General features: G+C 39.7%; 1 protein-coding gene across 1 annotated transcript; it reads left to right on the top strand.

The window, feature by feature from the left end:
• Positions 1-438: 438 nt before the first annotated feature.
• tmed10 (transmembrane p24 trafficking protein 10) lies at positions 439-5,961 on the top strand. The gene is made up of 5 exons (XM_005734376.1): positions 439-712; positions 1,664-1,784; positions 2,709-2,782; positions 4,066-4,192; positions 4,589-5,961. Exons 1-5 carry the CDS (start codon positions 527-529, stop codon positions 4,708-4,710), a joined length of 630 nt encoding a protein of 209 aa, XP_005734433.1. The 5' UTR covers positions 439-526; the 3' UTR covers positions 4,711-5,961.
• The last annotated feature ends 3,872 nt before the right edge of the window (positions 5,962-9,833 follow it).

Consider the following 9,833-nt stretch of genomic DNA (forward strand, 5'->3'; position numbering starts at 1 on the left):
AGAAAATTAACATAAAACTTAAAATGTCAAGTTATAAAGTTCAGTATGTTCAGATAATAACCCCAAATTATGAAAAAAGAAGAAAAAAAACAGGGTTTGTGATTGGCAAATACCAGGTTCTATACAAATATCTTTAGTTTTAGATATAGTAGATATGCTGGACAAAAGGTTTTAAACATGCGCTGCTGCGAGGCAGGACGAAAAGAGGAAGTACACAGAGAAGACAATTGCCTGGACAAAGTGTTTATATTTTTATATGCTTTATTCTTAATTCCATGAATATTGCTCTTAACCAGTTGGCAAGCCTGGATATAATATAATAAAATGACTGTAAAGGGACTAAGATAAACTAAAATGAACAAAAAATAAAACACTTGGACCTCACCCGAACTTCACGGACACAGGATCTGCAGTTGGAGTTCCACGTCCAGGCCAGCGGCGGCGCTGGAGTGCTAAGGGAGGCCGGTAGTGTGAGTTGGAAGTCGGTGTTAAGCTGGTTGGCTGGCACGGTCTGGTTGGTCGGTTGATGGTAGCCATGGCTCGAGTCGCTGCGCTACTGCTCTTACCGGTTCTTATTGAATCGGTATTATCAATTTCCTTCTTTTTACCGGTCAACACCAGAAAGTGTTTACGGGAGGAGATCCACAAAGACGTGCTAGTCACGGGGGAGTATGACATAAGCGAGCAGGCGAACACGAAAACTAATCTGAAGGTGAGCGCAGACCTGCTGGCTAGCTACCCTCACCATTGCCAAGTTTGTTGTCGGGGCCGAAATGGCCTCAATCTGGTTTTTAATGACCCGATGCATCGCTTACAAGTGACTCTCGTGGCTATATATGTTAAATCGAGTAATTTCTGCTGCGAAAATGTCTACTGTTGTTAGCATTGTAGCTAGCCCAGGCCCAGAAAACCTCGGCTTCCTGGTTTTAGAAGCTAATTAGCCAGCTGGCTACAGTCAGTGCTCGCTAACACTCCCGTTCAGGTTAATTTGAGGGGTAATTTACTTTTTTTAAAAATTAGTTAAGATACCTTGACACTAGTGAGCACTCGCTGTAACACACAGTGCACGTATTTATATTAAAACATTGGAGAAACGACCCTGCCGGTGACTTCGTCTGGGCTCTGCTGCTGTTACACGTCAGTCTTAGGGTCCATTCAGCTGCCAAGCACAGCTTAGCCACATTAGCACATTAGCTTCCAACACGTCAGTGATGGTTTGTGTATTATTTAAATGAAGATCTTAAAAGATTTTCCTCACATCAAAGAAAATGACCGATATTTATACTGTTACAGATTGCACTGCGTCCTCACGAAGTTATTTTGTTTTTTTTTACTCCCCTCATGTTCTAACAGCTGGCAGTTTAATGGCTTGCGTGGGGTGTTGCAGCCTTGCATTTTCAGACACATGTAAGGATGACAAGCAACCATCATCACAATCTCAGCCTATAACTATCTAGAAAACGACACAGTTGAAGTGTCTGAAATCCTCATGTTGGTGTCATAAAAATACAATTATTAGTGATAATACTGGTCAATGATTTAAAATTCCCACATTAAAGAGCAAAGTAATTCAGTATTGATTTAAATAAATATTTCAGTTAATATTCTGCTGTTTCTTTGGCTCTTGACTGTTGTTTATTGCTTTTGTGTATCTATCTATCAGATCACAGACTCCTCTGGCCACACTCTTTACTCCAAGGAAGATGCTTCAAAAGGAAAGTTTGCATTCACCACAGAGGACTATGACATGTTTGAGGTTTGCTTCGAGAGCAAATCGCCCATGGGTAAGCATGCCAACCCCCCATGTGTGTTATGGACAGCTGCTGCTGTTCACACACACTTGGTTTTATGCCTTAGTCACTGTCAATTCTTCTGATTAACCATTTAACCCGCTGTCTTCATCCGGTATTACTTATTAGTTTTAGTAGATTTTGCAGTGATTTTGGGTTATATCGATAGATGGTCATGAAACTGAAAAGTGTAATTAATGAAAATGATTAATAAAATAAATTAATGCAAGTGATATTCCAGCCACTGTTGGCCTATAAGGTGGCTGGTGACAGCAACTAGTGCTAAATGTTCAACATGACATAATGTACAACTGAAAGACTACATTTATTGATTCTTTACTATATGGCAGGGCTCGCAAAATCGCTAGCCCGACATCCCGGAGCTAGCGATATCTCCGGTCGGGCGACCAAAATCTATCTCAGCCCCGCCCGTCGAGTTATCATATAGCCCGACGGGCGGGGCTGAGATAGATTTTGGTCGCCCGACCGGAGATATCGCTAGCTCCGGGACGTCGGACTAGCGATTTTGCGAGCCCTGTATGGGGATTAATACATTTCAGATAGGGGGAAGAAATAAGAAAGGCCAAAATTATCATCATCACATCAAGCCAATGTTTCAAAATCAGGGCATCGCTACAAATACATCAATTATCTATACGTTTTATGTATTGATTCCTATTTGCACAGTGACTGTTAAAGTTTTACAATGCTTGTCTTTCCTGGTGTGTAAGTTAGTGATTTTTAGTTCAAGCTTCACAAAGTGCTGTAAAAGAATACACTGTATTCTTTTACAGCACTTTGTGAAGCTTGGTAAAAAAAAAAAAGTGCTAGAAAGGATAAATTATATAAATGATGCTCATTTTAAATGTTTCAGTGAAATTGAATATGATGATTAAAGTTTTTTGCTCTTTTAATCAGGAACTGGAAGAGTGCCTGACCAGCTGGTCAATCTGGACATGAAGCACGGTGTTGAGGCCAAAAACTACGAAGAGGTCAGAATCAGTCTGAAATGTTTGTTTGTTTTCATATAGATGATGCACATGGTGTCTTGAAGATCAGGTCAGTAGGTTTTCTTGAAGCAGCCTACAATATCTTCACTGTTACATATAGGTTTAGTCTCATGTTAATCAAATGTTACGGAAGCATAATCTGGCAGTTGTGACCTCAGTGCCTCCTTTTTTAAAACTTGTCTTTTTTCCTGGAAGTACTGCTGTAGTTGTCTTTTGTTGAAGGACAGTGTTGACCTCAGGGTGCTTTGGTAATGTGTGCGGGAGGTTCCCTGGCTTCACATCATTCAATTTTTCTTGTATAGGGACGTGTGTATCGTCACAGTACTTGGGTTCCTTTCCCAAAAATGTATTACCACTAACTGTGACTGCCTTAGGCAACACTTTAGAAATTTAGGCGTGATAAAGAGCTGTGAGCTGATGATCAGTCCTCCCTCCCCACCCACACGCAGCGCACAAACATTACATGCTGTTCTTTGCGTGTTGATGGATGTTCGCCGAGACTTCCAAGTGGGCATTCCTGTTTGTGGGTAGCTGCAATTTCAGCTCCACCCACCATGTATTCACCTACATAGATGGACATGTTACTTATTGAACAAATTTGCAAGCTGTTCAGTGGGGGGTGTAGTTAAAAACACTGGAAGAATTCCTCACTGTTGCAGAATACTTGAGAATGTGTGCTTGGTAGAGCCGGCTGTAGTGTGCTGTGTTTTTGATCATTTGGCAGCTCACGGGTTTTTTACATCCAAGGTCCTAATGGCTGAGTGGGCCTGAAAAATAAATAAATATATATTTTACTTTATTTATTTTTGTTTCACACGACTAAAGGATGCATAGAGAAATTAAGTAGAAACATTCAAACCTGTTTCGGGCAGTTTTCCAGGCCTTTCTTGGACTGACGAGAATTTGTTCTAGTGGCTTACATCAAGTCATGCACAAAAAAAAACAAACCAGGAGCTACCACATAACCAAGAAACTTTCTGACACTAGTTGAGTTGGTACACGTCGTGCATTGATATCATAAAACGCTGTGGTTGGTTGTGGTTGCGGAACAAGGCCAACCACACCCAGGCTTTTCTCAGGTGCAATTGTTCACACCAGAGTTCGAATGGCAGATTCTCATGAACCTGTGTAAACAGGAATGCTTTGGCATACATACGACACTAGACTGACACCTGCTGGACAAATTATTTAATAACCCTTCTTCTCAAGCTGTTGTACAACCTTCTCTGCCATTTCCCTCTGATCATTTTCTTTTGTCCCTCCAGATTGCCAAGGTGGAGAAATTGAAGCCTCTTGAGGTTGAGCTCAGGCGCCTGGAAGACCTCTCGGAGTCCATCGTGAACGACTTTGCTTACATGAAAAAAAGAGAAGAGGAGATGCGGGACACCAATGGTAATACAACCCAGCACATAGCTATTCAGTAGCTCTCTCACTGAATTCAGTTTAATTTTATTTATATAGTGGCAAATTGCAGCTGTCACCTCAAGGAGTGTATTTTAAGTTAAAAATCCAACAATCCCAAAAGTCGCACAACTCCTTATAAACTTGGACTTGGTGACTGTGGGAAGGGAAAACTCAGATTTAGCATAAAGAAACCTCTAGCAGAAGCATTGTCGGGCTGGAGCAGCCATCTGCTGCAAATGTTCCTTTGTTATTGTTTTCTTAGGAAGTAGCTAAAGACGTCAGAGTAAAGTTGTCTGCTTGTAGTGGTTACTTCAGTGATGAACAAGGAGTATTGCATCACTGTCCTATAACACGGCTACCCTTTTTTCGGTCCTCTGTCTACAGAATCCACCAACACACGCGTGCTGTACTTCAGCATATTCTCCATGTGCTGTCTGATTGGGCTGGCCACATGGCAGGTCTTCTACTTGAGGCGTTTCTTCAAGGCTAAGAAGCTGATCGAGTAGAGCGACCCGCTCCCAGCTCCTTACCTCGCGGGACGCTGCCTGACGGTCAGCCAACACATCCAAACATCCACCCTCCTTGGACTAGCTTCAGCAAACAACAGCAAGTGGGGGCTCAAAATCTAGTTTTCAAGGCTGAGAGAGAGAGTACCAAGGTTTTCTTCTGGGGAAAAATAAAAGTAAAAATAAAAAAAATATCACCTGCTTATTTAGTGGTTGGAAACATGAAAAGCGCTGTAGGGAGAAATGCACTGTAAGACATGGGAGATGTCCGTCTCTGTGGTTGACATTTCTGTCTGCACTGTTTCGAATGTTGCAGCTCACTGAATAAGAACTTCGAGCGTTCGTTGAACAGCAATGTTTGATTTTGAGCTCAGTTTGAATGGATGTGCCATGAGCGAATGTCTTTTTCCCTCCTGTTTATACACTCATTCTTTGCCATGCCAAGTAAACTAGATCCTTGGTGCCCTTTTATTGAGTGAAGGTTCTTTGAAAACACAGTTTGTTGTTACTTTGATGAGACAATTGGCAACCACTGAACTTCTGTGTTTTGTCACTTAATTTGCATACATGTCTGGTAGCTAAATTTAACTGTTTTTTTTTTTTTCATATTGTAATTACCACTTAGTTCTTTCAACTGGTAATTTTCTTTTTCTTTTTGGGGGTTGTGAGTTGTCAGTAATATTCTTAGTTGTAAATTAGGTCATTTCTATGGGCTCTTGCATAGATTTTTGTTTCGGAACATTAACATCACCTATCAAATGAAGCAAGGAACCAAAAACCTTGTTCCTAGGAAGGAATTTGTAACATCCTATGTATATGGTTATGAGTAAAAACACCCTCCTGATTTCTATTATACAGTTTATATATATATATATATATATATTTGTGAAAGCTTCTCCTGTCAGAGTGCAATGGACAGAGGTGTTGAAATGTAAAGCTGTCCAAGCATTTTCAGTCACAGGCCCTTCTTCTTGACACTGGTAGAGCTAATTATTCTACTGAAATTTCACAAATATCAGTTCCCAACTACAGTATGTGCAGATCCATCCAACATGCTTCTTTCCAGCAGAATTGTTTTGGCTCGGGGTGGTTGCAGATTGTTTTTGATGGGGATAAATTAAAGCATCTGTCATGGGGTACATTTTTAACAGTGAACGTTGTGCGCAGTCACTGATTTTTATGTTGACTGATTAAATTTTGTAAATTTGTGTTGGGCTTTTATTCAATAAACTATTGGATGGATTTACATTATTTTTGTTTTGTCCTTTGAATTGCCTATTTAGGCATTTTTGAAAAGTAGGAGACGCATGTAGAGTGCATGTGCTCTCATTGGCTGATTTGTTATGTACCCCTGCTCAACTGCCAAGTAGTGCATGCATCTAATCAATCACATGGCAGCAGCTCAGTGCATTTAGACATGTAGACATGGTCAAGACAACCTGCTCAAGGTCAAGCTGAGCATCAGAATGGCGAAGAAAGGTGATTTGCGTGGCTTTGAATGTGGCCTGTTTGCTGGTGCCAGATGGGCTCGTCTGAGTATATCAGAAACTGCTTGTCCACTTGAATTTTCTCCACACAACCATCTCTGGGGTTTCTAGAGTATGGGTTAAAAAAAAAAAGAAAGAAAGAAGGAAAATATCCAGTGAGCAGCAGTTCTCGCAAGTTGGGTGAAACTCCATCATTGATGCAAGAGGTCAGAGAATGACCAGATTGTTTTAATCATTTTAGTCATGTTTTTATTGTGTTTTTACTGTTTTAAATACATCGGAAACTTCCATTTATTTATTTTTGCCTTTCCACGTTTCCAACATGTTACATATGCATGTTCTGTATTGTTTAGCAGTAAAGAAGGCTAAAGAGCAATTTCTGCTCTTATTTCACATGTATTAATGCTTTATAGCGGTTTTAAAAACAAAGCCTGTTTGACTACAATGGCAACTGTCACTTCAGTTAGACTGTCATTCTTCTGTTACTGTTGGTTGATTGAAAGCAAATAATAGCTCAAAAAAACACTCGTCACACCCAAGGTATTCAGAACAGCGTCTATGAATGGACAACATACAGAAGCTTGGGAAGATGGGCTGCAGCAGGAGAAGACCACACCAGGTGTATTTCCTGTCTGCTAACAACAGGAAACTGAGGCTAAAGTTCACGCAGGCTCACCAGAATTGGACAAAAGAAGATTTGGACTAAGGAACATGAAAACTTGGATTCCGGATGCCTCGTATCACTGGTTCAGGATGGTAGTGATGATGTAATGAAGTTGGGGATGTTTCTTTGGCAGCATCTTGTTGAATCTTTGCCACAAAGAATTAAAGCAGTTCTGAAGGCAAAAGGGTGTGCTACTGAAGTGTGTTTATGTTTGTTTATGACTGTTATTGAATCTGCTGAGTGCTACAGTTTCTAACATGAAGCCATCATGTTAAAGTGACTTGATGCTTTCCAGTAGCCTAATGTTTAGATGTGGAAGTCACCTTTTAAATGTATTTTTTGCCAGATCAAAGTGAAAAAAATCAATGAAATAATTTTAGTAACAAACAATCTAGAAATAGACTAAAATCTAGTGGAAAAACAGTGTTGCTAACAAATTAAAACCAAGCAGAAAAACAGGTGTCCTCTGTGTCACAGCCTGATGACATTCAAATTTCCTGTCACACTAATGATTTTAAACCAGAAATCCAAACATCCCATCACCATAACAGCAGTTATCTAGGTTGGCTAGAGAACCTGCCTCACTAACCTATTAATCTTACTTTTTAGGACAACTCTTTCTGTTGATCACAGTAACGACCAATAAATTTTCTTTTTGCATGCCTTAAAGCACGTGAATAATGATCACGAATGACCAATTAAATGGTAAATGGCCTGCATTTGTATAGCGCTTTTCTAGTCACTAAGGACCCCCAAAGCGCTTCACACTACATTCAGTCATTCACCCATTCACACACACATTCACACACTGGCGATGGCAAGCTACATTGTAGCCACAGCTGCCCTGGGGCGCACTGACAGAGGCGAGTGATCAAACTGTCCAGAAGATGATAACCATCTAAACACAGCTAGGATGCATGCAACACAGCGTATCTGAAGAGATGATGGAGCCATTAACCTCACGTGGAAGATGCTTCGATCCAAACAATTTCCAATAGATTGAACCTCTGCAGTGAGAAGAGGCAGATGCCATCAAAAGATGAAAAGTGAGCAACTGTGTTCTTATCTTTGTGTTTTGTGAGGCAATACTTTATAATGTCTTATATGCATCCAAATAAAATACTTGTGTCTGAAAGAGGAAGGCTGACAGTCACGACTGTTACTGGAGGATAATACAGAGACGCCAGGGTGTACTTTAGTTAGAGATTCCACTTATAGTTGCTATCAATTATTCAGACTCCCAGATCAGTGCCACAGGATACCTGCACCATAATCACAATCCACCAGGCTCAATACAAAATCATATGATTGTGACAGACAATAACCTCAACATTAATTTCAAGGTGATGGAATATCATGGGACTGCGCTCTATTATTGCTTTGTTATAATCCCCCTGCATAAAGCAACAGTCCCGACATATTCTCAGAAACTTATAGTTAGTAGAAATCCAAGAAAAGTCAGCAGTATTTCAATGGCTTAATATCAAGGCCAAACTTCCACTCAGCCTCAGACTCAAGTAACCAAGGGCTGCTTGAGAATATAACCCCCTATTAAACAGCTGACAAGGATACAAAAAGTTTTTTTTTTTTAAAAAGGGAGATGATTTCTTTTGGCTTCAAGCATCATACTGAAACACATGTAAAATCCTACTCTTTAGGACTGTGTTTTCCAACCACTGTGACCGAGAAATGATCAGGAGTACCGTGGAAGATTATCTGGTTCCACCAGATTAGTGCACTAAGCGATCGACGTGAGTAACTAGCAGAACAATTACATTCTCTTCCACTAGAGGGCAGTACAACTATCTGCTCTAATTTAATGGGTTGCCAACTGCCAGTAAAATAGAATATGACGTAGAGGAAATTAAATTGTCAGTGAGACAACGCAGCGCGTAATAGCAATAGATAAATATTTGAAAAGAAAAAGTGGTAAATCTGACCTGGGTCCTGGAGAAAATTGCGACCCAGACGAAGGCCGTAGCATGAGTAGTGATCAGAAAAAGCAAAAAAGGTATACTGGGGACAAACCGAGCCAGTTCCTCTATGCCTGGTGCGCGGGGGGAAATGATCAATATGCCTTTTGTGACATTTTTGTTTGGTGGTGTGCCGCGTGATTTTTCTAATGTTAAATATGTGCCATGGCTCCAAAAGGTTGGGAAACACTTCTTTAGGAAATATATGTTTTCAACAGTGCAGCGTGATCACTTTCAATGAGTCTGACAATGACAGGAAGAAGAAAAGCCTCTTGTGATGTGTTTGTGTCTTTGTGTTTGTGTCTTATTTATATTTTATTTAGTTGTATATAATTTATTAAAATTATTTTGTTGCATTTTTTTACAGTATGTATAAATTAACCAGGAGTGGACTAGATCTAATAAACTGTCAACTTTGTGTAAATATACATATGTTTTCTATAAAATTTGAAACCAAACGAGCAGCCAGCCCGTTCACTAATTTCTCAATTTAAATGTTTTAACGATACATAGACGATAAATATCTACTATTTTTTATTGCTATGATAGTAACTATTAATATTACTATAATTAATCTTTCTTGCGCTGTTTTCCATTTCTCTTAAAAATACACTTCTTTCAGCCTCTCTTGGTTTTCATCCAGCATCTACGGCCCAAAATGACCATAAAAAGGAATATTTGTCAACAAAGAATTAAATTAAATGGAAATAGCACAAAGCATTGACCAGAAAGGTGTATGCTTTAGCTGAAGCTTGTTTTATCTCCAATGTATACAGAGCATATTTTCATAAATAGCAAGCAAGACTTTTATTATGGAATCTAATTTCTGCCACTAGGAAAACTAAAAATAAAAACTTTTCGTCTATAAGTCCAAAGTTGGAGTTATTGTCTCAAAATTTCAGCTTATGTACTCAATCTTCTGAGAAAATAACTAAAAATTGATCAAATAGCATATATGTTCAACAAATCTCTCGCACAGGCGACTGTCCCACACTGCCT

This window comes from Pundamilia nyererei, unplaced genomic scaffold (assembly GCF_000239375.1).
Source record: "Pundamilia nyererei isolate P.nyererei 1_Seehausen unplaced genomic scaffold, PunNye1.0 scaffold00058, whole genome shotgun sequence".
In the NCBI taxonomy this organism is placed as follows: Eukaryota; Metazoa; Chordata; class Actinopteri; order Cichliformes; family Cichlidae; genus Pundamilia; species Pundamilia nyererei.

Bases quoted from the DNA above. Each gene is read 5' to 3' on its own strand.
- tmed10 (XM_005734376.1), top strand. From the start codon at position 527: ATGGTAGCCATGGCTCGAGTCGCTGCGCTACTGCTCTTACCGGTTCTT. The intron at 713-1,663 runs GTGAGCGCAGAC...TCTATCTATCAG, and splicing joins ACACGAAAACTAATCTGAAG to ATCACAGACTCCTCTGGCCA. The intron at 4,193-4,588 runs GTAATACAACCC...CTCTGTCTACAG, and splicing joins GGAGATGCGGGACACCAATG to AATCCACCAACACACGCGTG.